Source organism: Euleptes europaea, chromosome 7, assembly GCF_029931775.1.
Source record: "Euleptes europaea isolate rEulEur1 chromosome 7, rEulEur1.hap1, whole genome shotgun sequence".
Classification (NCBI taxonomy): domain Eukaryota; kingdom Metazoa; phylum Chordata; class Lepidosauria; order Squamata; family Sphaerodactylidae; genus Euleptes; species Euleptes europaea.
This window is the reverse complement of record NC_079318.1, coordinates 42,947,692-42,971,115: the sequence shown is the minus strand read 5'-3', so window position 1 is coordinate 42,971,115 and position 23,424 is coordinate 42,947,692. Positions and strand designations below refer to the sequence as shown.

Sequence of the window (23,424 nt, the reverse complement as noted above, 5' to 3'; positions counted from 1 at the left end):
CTCAGAACTAAGCTCCCCCCACCCCCGGGCAGAGTTTGGAGAATTCGGATGGGGAAAATGTGCATCTGGAGAGCGGCAAATCCAAGGCAAAACCTCCCGTGCATAAATGGCCTTGGTTTTTATATGCCGACTTTCTCTACCACTAAAGGGAGACTCAAATTGCCTTACAAGCCCCTTCCCATACCCTCCCACAACAGACGCCCTGTGAGGCAGGTGGGGCTGAGAGAGCTCTAACAGAGCTGTAACTTGCCCAAGGTCAGCCAGCTGGCTTTGTGTGTAGGGGTGGGGAAACCAACCAGGTTCACCAGATTAGCCTCCGCTGCTCATGTGGAGGAGTGGGGAATCAACCCAGGTTCTCTAGATCAGAGTCCCCGCTCCAAAACGCCACTCTTAACCACTACATTTGTAAGGCACAGGCACTTGCCGGGGACTCCAGCCTCTTTATTCCCCATTAACTCGCCTCTGTGCATGCGTGCGGAGAGGGCAAGGGAGGCCTGGGCAGGGGTAAGGCCTTGTCTGCCGAGGGAAGGCCGAGCCCCAGAGCGAAGAGGGAAGGTCCGGGCTCTGGAGGAGGATGCTTTTCAGGAGAGCCCCCTCGCGCCTCCTCCCCCGCACACGCGGGGAATTTATTCATATTTTTTTCAAACTATAGCCCGGCCCCCAACAGTGTTTGAGGGACAGTGCACTGGCCCCCTGTTTAAAAAGTTTGAGGACCCCTGGTCTATTGGGACAAATTAAAATTTCTTAGGCCTTTTATGCATGGCTGTTTCCCTTGCAGCCACCCCTCTGACGACTTCGGGTCTTTGTTTCGATTATGCATGCCATTTCCAACCATCAGAGGTCACCTTGCTCAGGAGGAGAGTGAGGCAACCTCTGACGGTCAGAAACAGCATGCATAATCAAAACAAAGACCCAAAGTTGTCAGTGGGGTGACAGCGAGGGAAACAACCATGCATTAAAGGCCTTAGTTGTCTTCTGAAGTAGCTCCATATGCAAGATGTTTCAACAACCTAACTTGAATGTTAACAATACACAGATAATTGTGTTACAGGGATAAGACAAACAAATGTGTAATACTGGGAAGGAGCAGATAGGGAGAAATACCCTACATGGCTGCTGTGTGCCAACTACACAGCTGATAGTTAGCCATATAATAGGATTATGACTGAGGATGAAGGATGAAAGGGCTCCGTGTAACTCGGTGTATATGTACCATTGCTGCTACACATTTCTTTAGGATTAGTTCATTATGAATCAAAAAGCAAAGCACTTATTTGGTGTGCTATGAAAGGAAAACAAATATATACACTGTTCATCTGTAAACATTATTTATCCTAAAGCCAAAATCTGGATTCTTGAAGAAACTTAAAATAAAATTTTAAAAGATAAGAACGTTATTCTCCAAGGGGGTAAACACAAGCACAGACTGAACATTAGACCTTTTCTTAGGAGAATCCTGATCCTTTTAAGAAACATGCCAGGGAAAATAAGAACACTCCAGATTCAATCAAGATGTTTTATTGCATCAAAAGCATAATTTGTTCAGGCACTCTGGCATATCAAAGGCAATACTTACAGTTCCCTGTCATAAAAAAAAACCAGTCAGAGATCTCTTTTGAATTGGTACAAAAAGATTTGCCTATTATTTTTTCTAGTTTTTATGTACTTCAACACATTTCTGACTTATCCAGCTGTTTTTCATTCATCAAGGGTTCAATTAGACACTACAATCTCTTTTCACTTTCTGCTGCTCAAGATCGCATTTCTCCTTTTCCAAGTAAAAGAAATGTTTGAACTGTTAATCACATGGCTAAAAACTCCTACATATATGATTGTACACCTGAATGCTCCAAACCCGGGGTGTGGGGGTGGGAATTCGGCAGCATCATATGCCCACTTTAGTTAACTCTGCAGAGATTCAGTCAGGATCTATGTTAGACCTCAGGCCTTTAGTGTCTGGCCTAAGACCCTTCCAAACATGCATGGTTATATTTGTTAGATGTGTTATATTTATTTGGAATCCTGGTCTCACCTATCTATATCAGCTGTGTGAATTATGCATTCCAAAGCCCAACAGCCATTCTTGGCTGCGTTTCACAGTGCAGAATGGCAGTCCTGCATTACAAAAGAGATTTTGGAGTTTTAGTGGAATCTGGTTAAAACATCCAGACTAATCCCAGAGGAAAGAATTGTGTCTGAGTTTAAAGCAAGTTCTACGCACTTTGGTTATACTTCTCATAGATAACGTAACCCAAGTCCTTGGTCGAAAGCAAATTAGTACGCCATTTGAGTCTTTTCTGGTAATCAGTCTTCTTGTCTTCTCTTTCATTGCAGGTTCATTCCTGTACCTTCGTACATCAGAAAGCAGGAACTTCCTCATTTTGAGCCCTTGGCTGAGAAGCAATAGTGAAGAATGTACTGTTCAAATAGCTGTCTACAGATACCCCCAACAAAGTGGGATGTACATTGCTCAGGTCCTGCAGGTCAATGAAAGCGGTATAAAAATCCCATTGACCCCAAGCAGAGAAAAACACGGGTAGGTCCCTTTTATTCTTGTCAAAACTGGAATTTTGTTGTAAGGTTTTTCTGCCATTTGAGGCATTCAAGTATTTGAACTCATAAAAATGTTTATCAGTGGAAGGATCTGTAGACCACTTCACAGCGTCAGCTTTCATTGTGGCAACCCAACTTTATTCTAGATCAGTGACAGCAGAAGAAGCTTCAAAGCTGTGGCACAACTCAAATAGCCTCACTTCTAGGGTTGCCAGGTCGCTTAGATTGGTGGGCAATTGGCAGCCAATCCAGTGCCTGGCTTGGAAGCGGGGATCGCATGTGTACGCAGCCACAATTGCATCACTTCCAGTTTACACCCAGAAGTGCCACATCGCAACAGCCTTTTACCACTCAAACTCCCAGTTTGAGTGGTAAGAGGCCCGTTGCAATGCAGCGCTTCCGGGTGTAAACCGGAAGTGATGTGATTGCATTGGTGCAGCCACGCACATGTGATCCCTGTATTGGGGATCAAACATGGTGTGGCCTGAAAAATCCATAATACGATTTCCTACAGTTTTTTTAAAAGTGAAAATCAATTACAGGAGCCCAATTCAAGTTCTAGTCAGATGACTCTTGTTGCCTGTTCTTTTCTGCCCAATTTAAATCATGCCTCCCTACTATGGTTGCCAACTCTGGGTTGGGAAATACCTGGAGATTTTGGGGGTGGAGCCTGAGGGGGGCAGGGTTTAGAGAGGGGAGGGACTTCAATACCATAGAATCCAATTGTCAAAACGGCCATTTTCTCCAGGGGAACTGATCTCTGTCACCTGGAGATCAGTTGTAATAGCGGGAGATCTCCAGCCACCATCTGGAGGTTGGCAATCCTACTCTCTACAAGTGGCTTAAAGTGGGGTCTCAGTATATTTTCACACATGGAGCAAATAGCAATTTGGGGAGGAGATTTAAATTGGGACAATGACATTAAGGGACAAGCTGAAAGGAGGTCCTGATGTGATTTTGTGGCCTTTTACCTTAAAAAAGCGACCCTAATTATAAATCTCCTACATCTATCTATTGCATTCTGGGATACAGAACTCAAGGTCAAATTATCACATCTACTATCCTGAATGAATTTGGGTGCATTATTCTCATCTACCCATGCTGAGTAATTGCAGTTGATTCTGCTCACAGGGAACCTGCTTTGCTTTTTTATTCCAGCATTTACTGTGATTATTTCTGATTAGCTGTGGTGTTTCTCCCTGCCTTCTCATTGTTTTCTCATTTGCCATCTTCTCTGGTGACTAAATGAGATTTAATATCAAATTTAATCATGAAACATTAGCACAGGAAAATGTAAATTCTGCAGCATTAGTTGTTTCTGCTAGCTTCTGCAAAAATATGAATATGTTCTCAAAATGGAGTTCATATACAAGCTTGGTTTTATAGCTTTTACCAGCATGCTAATACGAATCCCACTTCACCAATTATAAAACCATGGATTTTTTTAAAAAAAGTAACTCCCCTGTATATTTACATATGTGTCACTTAAGCCAGTGTCATGAACTGAAGGGGCTAGAAAGACACAATTCCTGGGGTTGTCTTTGACGTGGGGCTTCTGTTCCTTTCCCACCACCGCAGCAATGCAATGTTAATTAAAACGATGCCTGCTGAATACAGGCTCATGAATGACAGCACAATCCTAAATGGGGTTACACCCTTTATGGCCATTGACTTTAATGAGCTTGGAAGGGTATAACTCTGCTTAGGATGCTTAGGATGGCATTGTAAAAGGCTAAGGTATAATTATAACTCCTCTTTATTCTTGATCAAGCCCTCCCAAACGAACCTCTGACTTTACAAGGAAGGGCTGCCCATACATGTACAACAGGGAGTTTATACAAATCAGAGGGCCTTCAGTTGATACAGTTTATGTATAACAATATATATTATTAATTCAAATTTTCAATAGACTTCTATCCAAGAAACCATTTTTGTACACATGAAACTTTTTTTTTTAAGTATTGGCTCTTATGTATCAAGAAGAATGAGTGTGGCTCCCCCAACGCAACATTTTTTTACTCTTTCTGGGCTTTGGCCAGTCGAAATGTCCCCTGCCAGTTGAGTAATTCACATTAATTACCAGTGATGTCTCATTTTGTCAGATTTTGTGCATTCTCTTAGATTGCAGTTAGTAGCAAAACGGCAGGAGCATAGTTGAACAAACTGATTCTGGATGCTTGAAAGTAATGTTCTTTGTTTAATTTAGAATTTAGTTTGAATATGTGTACAATGTACAATGAACATTGCTGTGTAATGAGATATTCCCTCCTGCATCCTATTAGAGGATCTGTACTAAGCAATTTTAAGGCTTTCCCTGTGCAAAACTGATTAGCAGCAGAGTTCTCCAGGATTTATCAAAGATGATTTACAACCTTGAACTCAGATAATACAAAAAAAAGGGGGTAGAGTTCAGTTCTCTGAACTATTAACCAGCAAATCAAACAGAATATCTGTATAAATTTTCATCTTCTATTGAGAAAAGAAAAAACTATTTTTATTGAGCAGGTCAAAAAAAATAGGCATGAAAAAGTTAACCCTACAATTACTGTGAAGATAAATGCTAAGCTTATCAAAGTTTCTAGCATATTATAGCAAGTAATAGTTTTAAAAAGCAAATCAGGTTTCAGCTTTTTGTCTCACTGCTTTTAGGGATTATCAAAAAGTTACCCAAAAATCTCATCTAGAGATTTCACCTATTCTTTTGAGACTTCCAGCCAGAGATATCTGATTTGCTCGTCACTGGAGTGCTTATTTATAGAAAACTATCATGTGGTTATACCTCGGTATATGATTGGTTATAACTAAATATGAAATAAGCAACATAAGTGCAAATAAGCCAATCAGCATGTGCAAATGAGATACAGCTGATATAGCAAGATAAGAAAGCCAATCTCTTCTTAACCTCTATTAAAAAGCAATTAATCTAATTTTTTTCTATAACTGTTTCAACTAATTCTCCAAGATGAAGGTAGCTCTAAGCAACAGAGTTCATTGACAGTTGAAATGTGCATGAACTCTCAATCAACTTGCAAACTCAGCAGGAAAATAGGAGTGATATTATTGCTACTGCTATACCTGATGTTCTGATTACCAGTATTACCTTCATGGCTGTGGAATACATACTAAGAAGCATAATCCAAACTAGCCATCTTACTTTGTGTTTATTTAACGTGGGACACTGCAGAACGAATGATGCCATGCTTGCTTATCCCAAGATAAGATATGGCTATGATGAGTGAAAAGGGATGGCGGTCCTATAAACAAAAGGGGATTAGGCAAAACCTAGTTCAAAGTTAGGGTGATTGGACTTGGAGGTGGACATATCTCTTGTTCAGAAGTGGAGCTATTGTCAGATGCAGCTTCTTCTTTTTTTAATCATTGTGGTGGTCTGCATCTGCTGAAATTTTCCTTCATAACTGCTAAAGATAGAGGAGGTCTATCATAATTGTCCTGAGTCCCGGGAGGCTCCTGTGGCCTTGGGACCTCCCAGCAACCCGGCTCCACTCCTCGCCCCCTCCTCACCCACCCAGCAGCCGTAAAGCGTGGGGAGCTTACCTCCCGAGTCTCAGGCAGCTCCCACCACTGCAGGACCACCCAGCAGCCCAACACCACTCCTCGCCTCCTCCGCCCACCCCACGCAGCAGTCGCAAGGAGCAGGGGGCCCATCGACCGAGCTGGCAGGAGGCCGGCATGACGAAGCGGCAGCAGGGAGGGCGCGGCGTCAACCCACTGGCTTGTGCATGAACAAGAGAGAGAGAGAGAGACTGAGCAATTTTGTAATTGATCTAAATATTTGATAAGCAAGAATTATATAGCATCCAAGATGCAGATGATTATTAGTACTAGCAGCGGTACTTGGAAATTGAGCTTGTATAGCTTCTAACATTTGATGCAGGGAAATAATTATACTTGTGACCATATTGTGAACAAGGCTTCTTAGGGAACTACAACCATGTTAAAATGCCCTGGGCCAAGTAGGAACAAAATCTAATAATACTTGTTTTAGAAAACAAATTTCCACTCATAGGATCAACACTGTATACAGTTCATTGCCATATAACTTCTGTTTTCCCAAAATTTATGGTCAAGATCCTAAGAGCCTTCAATATAACTCTTTGGGATCCTGCCCTTCTTTGTCAAATTCCATGATGAACACAGGGGGGAAATACAGTTCGCACAACAGACAATATTTTGCCACTCAGAAACAATTCATCCAAAAAAAGAAAAGAAAAAAAAGACCACAATAGGCCTTCAAGAGCCCATTTTTCAAAAACAAAAACAAAACAAAAATCTCCATGGCATTTTTGATAAAAGTGGGCAGCATAATTTGGCCAGGACAGGTGACATTTTCTGTGACCTTTGAAGTATATTGTTCCCTTCCCACTGCCCATCAGTAAGTACTTGGAACACCTGCCTCATGTTTAAAGTTGGTTGCTGCAGCTGGCACAGCAGAAAAAAGAAAGCAAATGGACTAAATCCAATCAATACAGTTTCTGTCTAGACATTAGGAAGAATTTTCTAACAGTTAGAGCGGTTCCTCAGTAGAACAGGTTTCCTTGGGAGGTGGTAAGCTCTCCTTCCCTGGGGTTTTTTAAGAAGAGGCTAGATGGCCATCTGTCAGCAATGCTGATTCTATGACCTTAGGCAGATCATGAGAGGGAGGGCATCTTGGCCATCTTCTGGGCATGGAGTAGGGGACACTGGGGTGTGTGGGTGGATAGTTGTGAATTTCCTGCACTGTGCAGGGGGTTGGACTAGATGACCCTAGTGGTTACTTCCAACTCTATGATTCTGAGACTAATACAGAACTAGAATTGGGGTCTCTGTTGGTAAATGATGCCTCCTAGCGCCAAATGTTAAAGAACAGGCATCATCTCTAAGTCAGCAAATGGAAACCCTAACTACCTATGATTTACAGCAGATGCTTGGTATGGGTTTTTTGTATTAAATATATTAAGTATCCAGTTGGTTATCCTAGATAAGAGGCAGGCTGCTAGGATTTCAATCAAATGAATGACTGTTTGGGTTAGTGGGGGGAGGAAACACCACCTTCTCCTTCCCAACTTCTTATTAAAGCTCAACACTGGCTTTCATGGATGTTAACATTGGCAGATTAATGACTGTTCCTATGACTACACAGACTGATGATATAGGTAGGTGTCGAGTGTCCGTCATTTTCACCCACAGTTATTTGCAGGACAGAAAAATGGCCGGTCTCTCAGAATAAATAATGAAGAGTTTCCTGTCTCTTTTTGGGGGGATAAACTTTGATTGATCTGGGCTGTTACCCTTTTATACTGCTGCATAACCCATCTCCGTGTAAATTGCTGCTACAGAGTTAAATTATTTACAGCTACTCATGGATGTTGCATTCCCAGGACCCAAATGTTTTACGAGAGAATGGCAACCTTAAAAGAGAATTCTTAATAGAACTACAGAAAGACAGCAGCAGAGACATCAGTCCCCATTAGGTTTTTTGACTGCTTAAAAAATTGCAGAGGTTTTTTTTCTTTATTCATGTGCCAAGATTCCTTCCCTGACAAATGAGTATCATCCACAAAATTATGTGTGTGTGTGTGGGGGGGGGGTGATTTTCCGAGGACAGGTACCAAAAAATACACCCTCTCTTGAAGGCCCTCTTGATAACTCTAGACATGTACAAGCTGTCCTGTCTCCAGCTAAGATGGAGATCTATCAGGTACAGAAGGTCATTTATTGATTGTGATATTATAAATGCGAATGCATTTTGAGCAAACAGCAGGAAAAAAGTATTCCTGTTTTAAAAAGCTCCTCCAAAGTCTTGCTCCAAAAAAAAAAGCAGTTTGCCTCCCAGACCTCTAGCCAGAACTTTATGGGGGGCACAAGGTTTCCATGTACTGTCATCCCGAATCCTAGGATTCATTGATGGATGGGGTCCCATGATGTCATTGGGAGAGATCTGATGATATTAATACTGTTGGTATGTATCCTACTTTAGTCTGGATGAGATTCTTTCAGCCTAAGGAGCCTTTCCCCCAACATACTCCATTACTTAAGTTGGAGGAAGGCTTCCAACTTGGCTCAATGGAATGACAGAATACATGCCAGTGCTCCCATGTGCTATGGACATGTGTCTTCATATATCTTCACAATGAAAAGTCCTGGAGTTTTATTATATCTATATGGAAAAGGCAATATTTTTATTATTTACATAACAACCATTTTTAATGAAGGCTAAGAATTCAGAGAAGGGGCATCGCATCTTTTGGAGACGTATTGCCCCCATATGTGTCTCTGTAGCAACAGGCCTGCTGCTTCCTAACTGCTTCAGTGGTTTAAGCTTCCTGATGAAGAATTATTTGTTTAAAACATATTGGGATTTTTAAATGTTAGTATTGATATATTTGTCTCTGGTACCTGTTTAGCTTCTATCTTCCTGGTTTACGATCTTGTCCAAGTGATGTGCTGTGATTCTCCTGGGTGCCTGCACTTGTTCCTGACCCAGGATCTCATTCAGCCTCTCTACCCTGGGCATAATCCCAAAGATCTAATTGTCTGCTTCTCACATCCCCCTGGAAAGCTGTTCATTTCTTACTCTGTGGGCAGGTTTGTGGGCTCATGTTATTCTGCAAGTCATCGGGACATAAATACAAGTCCGGACCCAGCAGGAGAGTGTAAAATAATTCTACATGTCTTTTATGTACAAAAGAAATGCATCTAGGCAAAAGAAAGTTTGGGAAACATTCATCTGTTTCCACTGTAAATTCCAGCATGAGCCTGGTTTTCAGAAGAGATGAGCAATAGCAAATCCCATTGATTTCAAAGGGAAGCAGTGGCTACTTGATGTCTTTAACAATAATAGAAGAAGAAAATGTGTTCCACCAAAATTAATGCACTTGAAAGGCAGTGCAGTGATAAATTAATTTCAGGTCGGATTTTCTCATATCTCAAGTTGCTCATTGTGTCAGCAAGTATCTTTTTTTTCTCCTGCGTTAGTCTGAATTACATGTATTAATATCTGATAAGGGTCTCCACAGTTCATGTCCATTTATAGGAGGAAGGAAAAAAAAGAAAGTGCTGTCAGACGCTACTCTTTGATTGAGATAAAGCCGGCCAACAAAGATTCTTTTTGCTTACACCTTGTAGAGTGGAGATTAAACAGTAACATGACAAAACAGGAAACTATATTAAGGCCACACAAAAGAAACTGGACTCCTTGCTGTGTGAATAGGTACTTTGCAAAGCAGATGTCTTAACTTGCTTATCGTACACAACTGATAAAATATCCTGTGTAGATAGACATCGAAACACTGAAAATCATGTTCATCTTATCCTCCCTGTCTCTGTCATGCTCCTGATATATCTGAAAATGTATTTATGGGAATTGCTTTTAGGCTGCCCTCTTAGCTAGAGTTCTTAGGGCAAACACTGTACAGTTACAAGTGTATATACATACAGGTTCTGTGCCAGTTAGTTTTGTACTCAGCAGCAAGAGGTATCCAAAAGAACCTGCAAAGCTAGTCAGGTGGGAGGGCTATTTTTTAGAAAGCTATTTTGACATGTATTGAGCCCCGTGGCGCAGAGTCGTAAGCTGCAGTACTGCAGCTCTGCTCACGACCTGAGTTCGATCCTGACAGAAGTTGGTTTCAGGTAGCCGGCTCAAGGTTGACTCAGCATTCCATCCTTCCGAGGTCAGTAAAATGAGAACCCAGCTTGCTGGGGGTAAAGGGAAGATGACTGGGGAAGGCATTGGCAAACCACCTCGTAAACATGGTCTGCCTAGTAAATGTCAGGATGTGATGTCACCCCATGGGTCAGGACAGTGGTGCTTGCACAGGGGACCTTTACTTACTTATTTTGACATGTACTCACTTGGGAAAACACGTGAAGTCACTTGGGGAAAACTTAACCTGGAAATTCATATAGGTGAGATGGTTGGCTAATGACAGATACAGCCCATTCCTAAAGCGGGGGTAGTTCTGCGGCGGTTGGGTGCGGCAGAGCCACGCTGCCTCCTCTAAGGCTTCCCAGCCACGGCGGAGGGGGAAAAAAGCCTTTAAAAAAATAAAATAAGGGAAATAGGAGGAAATTCCTCAACCGCCCTGAGCCGGCTTGCTGGGGAGGGCGGACTACAAATATGAAAAATAAATAAATAAATAAAATAAAAGCGAGGCTGCACCACCAAAAAAGGTGGCGCAGCCTTGCTGCCACTCAAGGGGTTGTTCCCGGGCTGAAAGTGCTACGGAAGCTCCACCCCTGGGAACGCCTCCCTCACACTGGCACCGCCATTCTCTTTCGGGATTTAGTTCCTGGACTGTTTGCACTGGCTGTGGGGGCTGGCAGAGCTCTGTTGCTCCCGGATGCCAGCGTCTATGCCCCCACATTTTTGCCAGTTTATCACGTGATAAAGTAGCACCTACACCGGCACAGGGTCACGCTGGCTCCTATGGAGATTCTCACACACACCCTCAGGATTGCAGCCAGTATGGAATTCAGTGGACAAAAATCAACTAAAGAAACCTGTAACCGAAAAATCTACTTCTAGCAGTTTCCCGGGATGTGTGTGTGTTGTTGCATCAAAAGAAAAGGGAAACTTGTCACTTAGTCAAAGTAAAGGCAATGCAACGCAGGCCACATTTCCCCAGTCTCAGTTGGTTTCATTTGCTCACTTTGAATTCATCCCAGAGCAAATTCTGACTGAGCATGTTATAATTGGGACAGCATCTTATTCACCAGATGACCCTTGACTGACTGAGATCACTTGAAGGAGGAGAAAGCAGGGACAAGTGGTACCAAAGCGGCAACAGAGAGAGGAAACAACTGCTGCAGACTGTTGCTAACAGCCATGAAAAACGTACACAAAATGAAATGTATGAATGTTCGGTACACCCTTTTTAGATATCGACAAGCCTTTACTTTTCATTGACTAGTTTGCAAAAGATTTTGCCGCTGGTATTTGTTATTCTGCAGTGTTCTTAACTTGACGGTTAATCTGGAGAACCTGGAAGGATCCTCAGCTAGGGCACTTCACTCTTGACATTTTCATCTACACAGACATCGAACACCTTCTCCAGTGGAAACTTGGGCTGTCTCCACAAAAAAGAACAGAAAATTGCCTTTCTGTTTTTGGATTCTGTAGCCTGCTCTATTGCATTCTATAGATTCTTGGCAGAACTTCTAGTTGTAGAGCTCTATTGATTTAATTCCCATTGAATTCCATAGAACTTTTTTTTCCCCCACTGGGATAATGCAAGCACAGTAAGTGACTGAAATTGAATTTATTGCAAGACAGGTCTGCAAAGGGAACCAACACCATAGTTGCATTCTGATCCTGTTGGTCACATCTGTCATCTATCGCAATTTTGTTTGTCTCTCAGAAGGTAAATCTGTGGCTAATGATAGGCAGACTCTGCACTCTTATTGATCTCTTGTAATAAAGAAATCAATTACTCTATCTGGCTGCTAAAAGAGCTGGTATAATTACTCCCAGGGTGCATAATAGTGTCAGATTATTCCCTAATGGTACCAGTCACATAGCTATTTCATTGTATTATTTTGTTGCTTAAAGAATGCTTTGGGCAAGCTTTTCGTGTAAATGACTTTGTTATGTATTTTTCCCCTTTTCATAAAAAAAGCAGACAATAGCAAGGCAATTATATTTTCATAATCTATTATCACAGAAGCAGTTCTCTAGTCTGACAGTTGTCTGGGAGGCAGAAATAAATGGATATTATATAAACTTTGTAATTGACATAGGATTGCACATTGTCCATTTGCTTTTAACAGTCTGTTCTGTTATTCAATGAATAAGCTGTCCTGTGAGAGGAAAACCGGGCTGCATGGAGGGGGGGGGATTGTCCCCATCTTCAAACTTTGTTTCAACAGATGTCCTCTTCCGTGTAGCATTCTCAGGGATAGAGTGACTATTTCGGAAGATTGAAAGAGGCTGCTAGTCCAAATGCAGCTTTGCAAGTGATTCCCCACTCAAAAAGTTACTAGCCCACAAACCTCTGTACTGACCTGCTTCCCCCCACATACTCATTTGGTATCCCATTGATGTGCTCAGAGGCGGAGAGCCAGGTGTCCTCCAGCTTTTCCAAAGCTACACATGATATTCAGACTTGGAAGAGAGGAATGACACCCAGTGTGAAAAAAACTGCCAAATGGGAAAAAGTGAAGAAGCCTATCCCAGCCATGCCAGTCTTCCACTCCTAGACTGTAGCCTGCATTGCTGCCAGCATGGAGTAGTGGTTAAGAGCTGTGGTTTGGAGCAGTGGACTCTGATCTGGAGAATCAGGTTTGATTCCGCCCTCTTCCACATGAGCAGCAGACGGTGAACCGGGCTTGTTTCCCCACTCCTACACATGAAGCCAGCTGGGTGACTTTGGGCTAGTTACAACTCTCTTAGAGCTCTCTCAGCCTCACCTACCTCACAGGGTGTCTGTTGTGGGGAGGGAAAGGGAAGGTGATTGTAAGCCAGATTGATTCTCCTTAAATAGTAGAGAAAGTTGGCATATAAAAACCAACTCTTCTTCTTCAGCAGCCCCAAAAAGAAAATGTCAGAGATGAACTGCACATGACCGAGTGTTGTGTTGTAGTGTGCCTCCCACCCCAAGCTGGACTTCTGCTTACAACTCTCTCCTACTAATACTAGCAATATGTTCTTCTGTTAAGATACAGGCTTTTGACATTGTTTGATTATTTATTTTGTTTATTTCTTTATTGGTGTACAGCAAGATTGTACTTCAGACTCACAGTGTAACGCTTGAACATAAATATATAGACAGGTGTGCTGAAAATGAAATCTGCAGAATTCTCACTTATTAGGTAAAAGGCAATCCTGTACTCAGCATGTTAAAAAGGAAAACAGCGTTTGTGTTTTTGAGGCTGCTGTGAAAGATGATAGACAATGGCTTTGTGGTGCGCACAATTCACTCACATTGATTTTATTGGCAGACGCCAAGAAAAATAAATGAAGAGCCTTCTATCAGATGTGACAGTAGAGATTTGAACACTGAAGGTTGTTCCTTGGAACATTATATTTCTTAATACTTTAGTGGGGGGTTTTGGGGGGCGGGCAGGCTGTTGACTCCCAAACTGAGTCAGAATGGCAGTTTAGAAGTGAAGCCACATTGTCAGTACTCATTATTATTGGAAAGCATGCGACTTCAAAGAGGTTTCTCAACTCATTTCACATCCATAGACTAATAAAAGAAAAGCACAAAACATGGTCAGAGATCTTAGCTCATTGTCACTTAGGTCACCAGTTCAGGGATTCTGTGGACAATCAGTGATTCTTACAAATTCTTGGAAGATACAAACATGTCTCTCTTGCACCGCTTCAGTGGAATGCATGGTACGCACTCTCCAGGACATCCACTCTGCATTCCCCTCTCTGACCATCCACTCCATGTTCCCCTCTCTAGGCAAGGCTGAGTCCTGGCACCTCTCATTTGAAAAACTATTCTCTGGGTGCTCCGGTTGCTTGTCAGCAGGATTACCTAGGAAACTCAGGGAGATATGCATAGACTTTTACTGTGCAGAAGGCACATTCCTGATAAGCAGGTTGCAAGATGGAGACGATCTCCTACCTCTGCCTCTCGTGCAACTTCCCTTGAGTGCTGCAGTCTGCTACATTAGGGAGTTTCCTTCCTGTTATAACTAAGATACCTCAACACCCAGTGTATAGCATAAGTAGGAGCAGGGCCAAGACACGGTGATGTTTTGGGTTCAGAACTGACCAGTGTGCATGCTTGAACAAACTAAATGTCACTGTTTTTAAAGTTCGGTCTGGGGAACTCATGCTCCCCACAGCCACACCGAAGCTGCAGGAAATGGCTTATTTTTTTTTTTTAAATGGAGGCCCAAACAGGATGAGAATGGTGCCACAGGGTGAAAAACCACTTTGGGGGAGAGTTATTGCATTGATTTTGCTGTTCCACAAGGAGTATCTGTACATGTAGAGCACCAAATCAGACAGGGAAATAACTCCTCCCCAGCATACCCAACCCTTTAAAAACAGTAACGTTTAGTTTGACCTTGTATCTCCCCAACTGAGAGAATGGTAGGTAGGCTGACTGCAAAAGGACACTAAGGCCATTTATGCTTGGTAATTAGCAGCGGGTTCCAGGCTGAATTGCTCCGCATATTTTTTTGAGTTTTTAACGGTGAACCATCATTCAGGAAGTGTCTGTGAAGCTGGTGCATACCAGCTTCACATTACTTAAGCGCGCCTTTAACGCAACCTTTTGTGTTTGATCCGCCCCCACAACAAAGAATCCCCTCAAGGAACCATGCAAAACAACAGCCGCGCGTTAGCAATGCAAACGGTGGTTGGCTAATGGAAGGAACAAAGGAGCAGGCAAGTGGTGTGTGTGTGGAATTTCTCCTTTTGCGTCAGGGCCGTGGATAGTCATTTTAATGGTCGCATTTTAAAAAAGAGCTTTGAGCGAGCTTCAAAATTGACCCTGCGTAAATGGCCTAATAGTGCAATCCTAAGAACTAGGAACACATTACTGGGAGTAAGCCCATCGGATAGACCTGCACAACAGTCTGAGTACACCTGCCTGCAGTTTATTTTGCAATGCTTAACGCCTTTGTTAGCTTTATTGCAACTGTTTCAAAAGGAATAGTAAATTACATATGGGCTTGTTGTTTTTTTACCGTCAAGTCACATCTGACTTATGGTGACCCCTGATGGGGTTTTCAAGACAAGAGATGTTTAGATATGGTTTGCCATTGCCCCTGCCTCTGCATTATGACTCTGGTGTTTCTTGGAGGTCTCCCATCCAAATACTTGCCAGGGTCAACTTTCCTTAGCTTCTGAGATGTGATAAGATTAGGCTAGCCTGGGCTATTCAGGTCAGGGCACATATGGTATATGATAACTCAGAATACAATAATAGTGTACAATGGGACAATACTGTTCTTTTTTCAGGTTACAATAGTGGTGGCATCTTGTTCTTGACATGGAAAAAATAACACTTCCATTGCACTTGGCGTCTGGTAGGCATCAGCTGGAGTTATGTGTGTGTGTTAAGTGCCATCAAGTCGCTTCCGACTCATGGCGATCCCATGAATCAATGTCCTCCAAAGTGTCCTATCCTTAACAGCCTTGCTCAGATCTTGCAAACGGAGGGCCGTGGCTTCCTTTATAGAGTCAATCCATCTCTTGTTGGGTCTTCCTCTTTTCCTTCCGCCTTCAACTTTCCCAAGCATGATTGTCTTTTCCAGTGACTCTTGTCTTCTCATAATGTGTCCAGACTACGACAGCCTCAGTTTACTCATTTTAGCTTCTAGGGTCAGTTCAGGCTTGATTTGATCTATAACCCACTGATTTTTTTGGGGGGGGGGCAGTCCAGGGTATCCGTAACACTCTCCTCCAACACCACATTTCCAACGAATCTACTTTCTTCCTGTCAGCTTTCTTCATTGTCCAGCCCTCACACCCATACATAATAATAGTGAATACGATGGCATGAATTAACCTGATCTTGGCGGCCAGTGACACATCCTTACACTTAAGAATCTTTCCTAGCTCCTTCATGGCTGCCCTTCCCAGTCTCAATTGCCTTCTGATTTCTTGGCTGCAGTCTCCCTTTTGGTTGATGATGGAGTTATAGTCATACCTATATTTAAAGATCATAAACAAAATTCAGAGAAGTCTGATAAATTGCATAAATGGTGGAAGCTTTAAAACCCTTATAACATTGAATGAAATTGGGCTTTTTTTCATATTGCACTCTTTGCTCAAATTGTGGGGAAGATCACCCTGGTTCAAATCTTTGGCCCCATATCTTGCTATCAGAACCTCTATTATTTTGCCTTTGCTGTACTTTGAAGCCTGAAAAAACCATCCTGCTTACTGTGATTTTTGACCACTGCCTCATCTATGCATGAACATGAGGATTGTATGAGTATGTTCACAAATATACACATGTGCTGTCAGGTCCTCCAGCCAACCTAGGTCGTCTCAAACAGTCACTCGCTCAGACAAGCATGTCAGAAGGAGGTAAACGTTTATCGAGAGCATCTAGTAAGCATGGATACACTGCAGCTTCAAAGCTGCCAATACAGAGCTGGGTCACAGGCCTAACTTAAAGCATGGTTACATGATTACATCACAGGTGCAAGATCAAACGGCCTGGGAAACAGCGAGATAGCAGAGCGCAGGGGAAAGGAGGGAAGGAGGAGTGAAACAGGAATCTAAACACGGCCTGGCCATTAGCCACTCAAGGACAGGACATAGGAGGGGTGAGGAACAGCAAGTGGGAATCACAGAACAACTGAACAGCAAACACAGGCCTAAGACACGTCAAGAGCCTGAACCAGTATCTGGCCGCTTGTACGGGCCAGCCCTGACAACAGGGTTGAAAGAAACAATTCAGCAGACTTCCTCACATATGCACAAGACCTTTACACTTTAGTGCTAATGCATCTAATGATTTTAAAACCCTGACTGACCCAAACACATTTTAAACAGCACAAAATAAACACCCTGAGATCTGAAAGTAAGCAAATGGGTATATTATCTGGCAGATATTTCATTGGCTATGGATTCAGTACTATTCTTGACTGAATTCAGGGTTGGGATTTTGATAAGATCGGTGCTTTAAAAAAATGACAGTGGACAAAGAGCGTTTATATTGCAGAAGAGGATAAATTCATCAGGAGTGCCAAGGGTGCACAGATTGCTGACAGAATCCATGCTTTTTGTATTGTATTTGGTTAGAGATGCTGACTGAGGTGTTCTCTTCCAAAGATCAGCTTGGGAAATTTACAGGAGCTTTTGCTACGATTAGTGATGAGGATGAGGGCTAGGGGAAAAGAACCCAGGAAGGTGATAATCCAAATGGCTAAAATGTGCTATTAACTCCTGAAAAATTTTTTGGGGGACAAATGTTTTCCCAGACATGATGAGAGCACCACAGTATAGTATACCCATCAACTCTGGAAGCAAGTACTAGTAATGCAGAACCCATTAGAGAGAAAGACTGGAAACAAACATTGCATTCTGGGAAAGATGCCTGAGCTGTGGTAGAACATTAGGGTTGCCAGGTCGCTCTTCATTACCGGTGGGAGGTTTTTGGGGTGGAGCCTAAAGAGGGTGGGGTTTGGGGAGGGGGAGGGACTTCAATGCCATAGAGTCCAATTGCCAAAGCGGCCATTTTCTCTAGGTGAACTGATCTCTATCTGCTGGCGATCAGTTGTAATAGCAGGAGATCTCCAGCTAGTACCTGGAGGTTGGCAACACTATAGAACATGGGTAAACAGACTTCAGACTTGTGGAATCTACATTGCACCCCTCCCAACAGCCCTGGGTTCTGCCAGCCGACTCCCCTCACAAAATGGCTTCTCAAGGGGAATAGGCAGTTACAAAATGGCACATATAAGGAATAGGACAGAGATATTTATTAGCATTTCTATCACAAGTATGTTTTTTGTAAATTTCATTCCTAAGCAAAGGGGAAGCTGGGTCATGGGGGGAAACTTCACTCATTGCTGTTTTCAGGTATGTTTGTACTTCTATTTTTTATTTATTAAAATAGTTATGCTCCAACTTTCTCATGAGATTCAAGGAGACTACCAAGATGCCATTATGGCAGGGTGTGAGAGGGTGCCAGACAATCAGCTGGCTGCCAGCAACAATGATGAGGGAGCAAGGGGTAGCCAGGGAGAATTAAGCCTTTGGGTGGGGCCACGTCTCTTTTGTTTCCCCCCAGAATTTTCCCAAGCTCTTGACCTTGCATTTGACATCAATGCAAGGTCAAGAGCTAATGAGTCCACTCATATCTCCAGCCCTTCCAGTGTCAGTCAAAAGTCTCCTGCTCCATGGAACGATTGTGCTCATTCTCCCTTGATGCCCGTACGCATAGAGCTTCCATGTACCATCCATTCATCTTCAAAACCCTTCAGCACCCGAACAGCTTTCACCACAAGCCAAACTGTACCATACAACAAAACACAGAGTATCAACCCAGATAAAACATTTGCAAGCAGAAATCCAAGTGTTGATAATGATCTATCCACATTATTGCGTTCTCAGTGGGATGCATGCTTAGAGGGTGTGCGTTCTCGTGCTCTTCCAGATGAGCACTCTGGAAAGATTATCACTGAATCAGGCCTATGGCAGCTCTGCTTACTTTCAGTGAAGCCAAATCTGATCTATTTTGTGATGCCGTCATGTTTATTATGTGATTCCTGATCATGTCATGAAAGAGAAAGAAGAAACCTTTAAAATGTTTAAGGATGTAGATGTGGCAGCAGGATAGAGAACAATGGCTGTGGTGTAAAAAATCCTGGGGAAAGTGCAACATAGGAATGCTTTTTGGACTGCAGGTGTTCAAGAGTGAGAACAGAGTGGGACAGTCCCTGTTCAGGACAGGGACTTGTCACTTTTCTGCCTTTTATCCTCTAGTTTTCCTTGGCTTCTCTTGATAAACTGCCTTTCCTTTTAATGCCGAGGGACTTTTAAAGCATGTTTACACTGCAATGACGTGTTATATTTCCTTGAGAATAATTTCTGGTAAAGTCATATGATCAAGTTTTGAGGAGCACTCTTACTAAAATTTTGCTCTTCAAAGCCTTTTTTCACTTCTCAGTAGAACTTGAGTAATTTTTTTTTGTTTGTGCCCCAGAAAACGGCAAAGTTTGGAGGAGGTTTTGCTCCAAAAAAGTCAAACCCGCATGAGCGTAGAAAACAATCTTGTCTGTTTGTTGAGTCTCTCTGAGCCGTACATCACTGGGATTTTTCTGTTCAGCAGTTTGCTTTGTACTTGCTTCGGAAATGGATCTGTTGTGTAAAGCCCTGGATTGCCGTGTCTTACACAATAATATTTTGAGACACCAGGCGCAGCAGAGGAGACCCACTCGTGTAGCATTCTGAGTCTCTTGCTTCCCTGCCAACAGTTGTAAAAATCATATGTGGCCTCTTATTCTATATCATTAATTCTCTGAGTCACTGAATAGAATTACTAGTTATTTACAAAAAAAACAGCCCCTAGCTGAATAACTTTTTAAAAAGAACTCTCTTTTCTTGCCCCTTCTTTAATAGGTTTACCAAACCTAATTTTCCAGCTGAAATAACAGCAGTAAAGGTTGACTCTGTCACGAATAAGTGGAACTCTCCCTCATCGTGCTGGGTTTGATCTTTTATCAGTCATGCAGTGGGAAGAAAAATACAGAAACACAAAATATAGCCTCCGAGGACTTTGTGTACAAACCTTTTGTTCCCCAGTATAGTCAGGAGGGTTCCAGAGAAGAAGGTAAACGGATGGTTTTTGTATTATTATTTGCACTGTTGTTGATGTAAAAGAAGGTAAGCTTCATCAAGTCAGACGTGCATAACTAACTCACCGAGCTGAACAAAGCCCTCGGGCCATGCAGGGGAGCCTGCCAGGTGTTTGACAACCTTCCTGTTTTTGGCAATCCCAGGAAGCCAACAGAATTGGACGTTATCGCTGGTGAGATGTCATACATGGCTGGTAGGTTGGAGAGACATGAATTGTACAGGCTTGGGCTGCACAGATCTCTTAGTGAGGCCAGATGGAAATAAAGGCCAAAGAGGATTTGTGACAAATGCAGGTGGTTTCAGTTCCTTTGGATAATGGCTTATTATTTATGCGTTTAGCGCAGAAACAAACAATCCAAATGTGTGAAATGTAAGGCAGCCAGCAATTTTTGTTTTAACCAACCCCTGTTCCTTTGTCTTCCACATCAGTTTGGGCTGCAGGCATTAGCAAGGGCTTATCTTGATGCTGTGAAAAGCTTTACTTGCTGATTTCTGGAGATCAGGTTGCTGATGAAAGCACAGCAAAAGCCCGGTCGGGTTTTTTCCTGGTCAGTTGACAACCGTAATTAACCATCAGGTAATGCTGAAAGCTTGAACCTGGACCTCATCCAAGTGCTCTTGCCCAGGCTTATGTGTGAATCCTTGTAAGAAGAATATATATTTTTGTTTTCTGTTTCCTCTTTTTTTGATTCGCCTCATTGAAAATTCATAGAAAATGGATAAGCTTGGTTAAGAGTTCGTCTGGGTAACTCGAGATCTAAAGTAACACAAGGGATATTATCACTTCACCTAACTGAGCTTCTGGGAAATTTGATCCCCTCAATCGGCTTTAAATGTTGCAGCACAGAGTTTAGTCTGCGCACTGAAATAATCTGGGGCTGCCCCCTCTCCCCAGTTGTAAATTCACCTTCTGTCACGAGGCCTGTTACTTTAACCTTGCATCGTCCTCAACTTGGCAGTATGAGAATGGCATTCGAACCACAATACCATGTTGGCTCACAAGATAGGGTTGCCAACCTCCAGGTGGTGGCTGGCGTTCTCCTGCTATTACAACTGATCTCCAGCTGATGGAGATCAGTCCCCCTGGAGAAAATGGCCACTTTGGCAATTGGACTCTATGACATTGAAGTCTCTCCCCTCCCCAAACCCCGCCCTCCTCAGGCTCCACCCCAAAAACCTCCCAGCGGTGGTGAAGAGGGACCTGGCAACCCTATCATAAGAGGAGGCAGATGGAGCTCAACGTGGGATTGGGATTTTTATGTCCCTTGTAACAGAGCTTTGTTTCTGTAAAGTGCCATCAAGTTGCAGCGAACTTACAGCGACCCCTGGTGGGGCTTTCAACACAAATGAGGTGGTTTGCCATTGCCTTCCTCTGCAGAGGTGGTTTGCCATTGCCTTCCTCTGCAGTCTTCCTTGGAGATCTTCCTTCCAAGTACTGACCCTGCTTCACTTCTGGGAACTGACAAGATCGGGCTATACCATGCTGCCTTCCCTCCCTCCTGTGTTACTTACTCCCCATTTAATAATTCTTACAACTTTTTGATTCATTTTTCTTTTAATTTAGCATGAATACTACTCTGCAATTACTATCTTTGTTCCACGTCTTTGTATTTTGTTATTAACTTCTTTTGTAGCCCACTTTTTTCCTCTGAAAGGCAAGGCAGATTAGAAAAAAATTATCAACGATTCAAAAACGTATAGCTTTAGAACTGCCTATGAACCAGCCATGATCAGGAAGTACGTTGCTAAAATGATCCAGAGGTGTTTCAAGCTTCATTTCCAGGCAAACTCACACAGCACCATATATTTCCTAACTCAAACTTACCTTGTAATACAGTACAACCTATTAAAATGTACTGTTTGGTACATGTATCCCGCTTAGAAGTAAAAAAAAATCAATCTTTTTCTTAGATTGAACTGTAAAAGCTTTTCATCTCAAATTAATCTTTACCCACCCCTCAGTTCCTCGCGACATTTGATGCCTGCATTTAATTGCATTTAAACAGGAAGCTTCACTGAGCAGAGAAATTAAACGCGATGCTGCCTTTTTTTCCCTGCAGTTATTTTCCCTATACACTTGACTTAATCAATATTTTTTATTAGTTGGTGAATATCTTATCAGGCTCTTTTAAATCACTGGCAGGGCTGCAGAGCACCTAGAGAGTCAGCAAGCGACAGTCTTGTTGTCATTGCTGGCCTTTCTGTCTTCCCCAGTTACAGGAGTCCCAGAAAAAGAGTTTTCAGGGGCCACCTACAGTACACAGCCGGAGGGCCAGCATAAAAGGAGCAGGGTTGAGTGCAATTCCACACACTGTGTATTGCTGTTATATATGTGTGTATTGTTTTTTAAAAGTTTTAAACTGTTTGCCCCCTTGAGGAGCCTAATTGGGTGGAAAAGCAGGGTGATTTCTTTAATAATCTCTTAAATAATCTCATAAGAACATAAGAGAGGCCCTGCTGGATCAGACCAAGGCCTATCAAGTCCAGCAGTCTGTTCACACAGTGGCCAGCCAGGTGCCTCTAGGAAGCCACAAACAGGACGACTGCAGCAGCACCCTCCTGCCTGTGTTCCACCGCACCCAATATAATAGGCATGCTCCTCTGATACTAGAGAGAATAGGTATGCAACATGACTAGTATCCATTTTAACTAATAGCCATGAATACCCCTCTCCTCCATGAATATGTCCACTCCCCTCTTAAAGCCTTCCAAGTTGGCAGCCATAATACCTGCATAATACTTAATATTAATACTTGCAGTGGCAGTCTCAGAGAGAAAAACAATAATCTCCCATAGGTAAAAAATGGTAAAGGTCCCCTGTGCAAGCACCGGGTCATTCCTGACCCATAGGGTGACGTCATATCCCGACATTTATGGGGTGGTTTGCCAGTGCCTTCCCCAGTCATCTTCCCTTTACCCCCAGCAAGCTGGGTACTCATTTTACCGGCCTTGGAAGGATGGAAGCTGAGTCAACCTTGAGCCTGCTACATGAAACCTACTTCCGTCGGGATCGAACTCCGGTCGTGAGCAGAGCTCGGACTGCAGTACTGCAGCTTACCACTCTGCGCCACGGGGCTCCTCAAATCTCCCATAACCTACCCCTTAAAAAATTCATCAGAACTTCTTAATAATTAATCAAGAGTGATACTCTAGTCAGAGGGGAAAGTACCATGCTATATAGCTCAATCTCTTCAGATCTCAGAAGCTAAGCAGGGTCAATACTTTGGTGGGAGACCACCAAGAAAGACTGCAGAGGAAAGCAATGGCAAACCACCTCTACTTCTCGCTTCCCTTGAAAGCCCTTTGCTGGGGTCGCCATAAGTCGATTATGACTTGGAGGCACTTATGTGCGTAATACTCTAACAGTGCAAAGGATCTGTCCACCTTATCGCTCAAACATCATGAAAAAAGCTCACATTGGCATTTGCTACTAAAAAGATCCTAGTCCAGAGCGAACTAATTTGGCCTATGTAGTTTCCTGCCACAAATTCCAGCTCATTGAGGTAATATTGAGCATACCTGCATGTTACAAAATCCTCAGATCATGTCCAGGTCTGCCTTCAATCAAGCAAGAGCATTACACTCAGCGAATAACAACTTGC

General features: G+C 42.8%; 1 protein-coding gene across 1 annotated transcript in view; it reads left to right on the top strand.

Moving 5' to 3' along the window:
* Positions 1-23,424, top strand: part of ALK (ALK receptor tyrosine kinase) — a 665,036-nt gene that overhangs the window by 350,428 nt on the left and 291,184 nt on the right. The window contains 1 exon segment of the mRNA XM_056852389.1: positions 2,335-2,536. Coding sequence (XP_056708367.1) covers positions 2,335-2,536 — 202 coding nt within the window.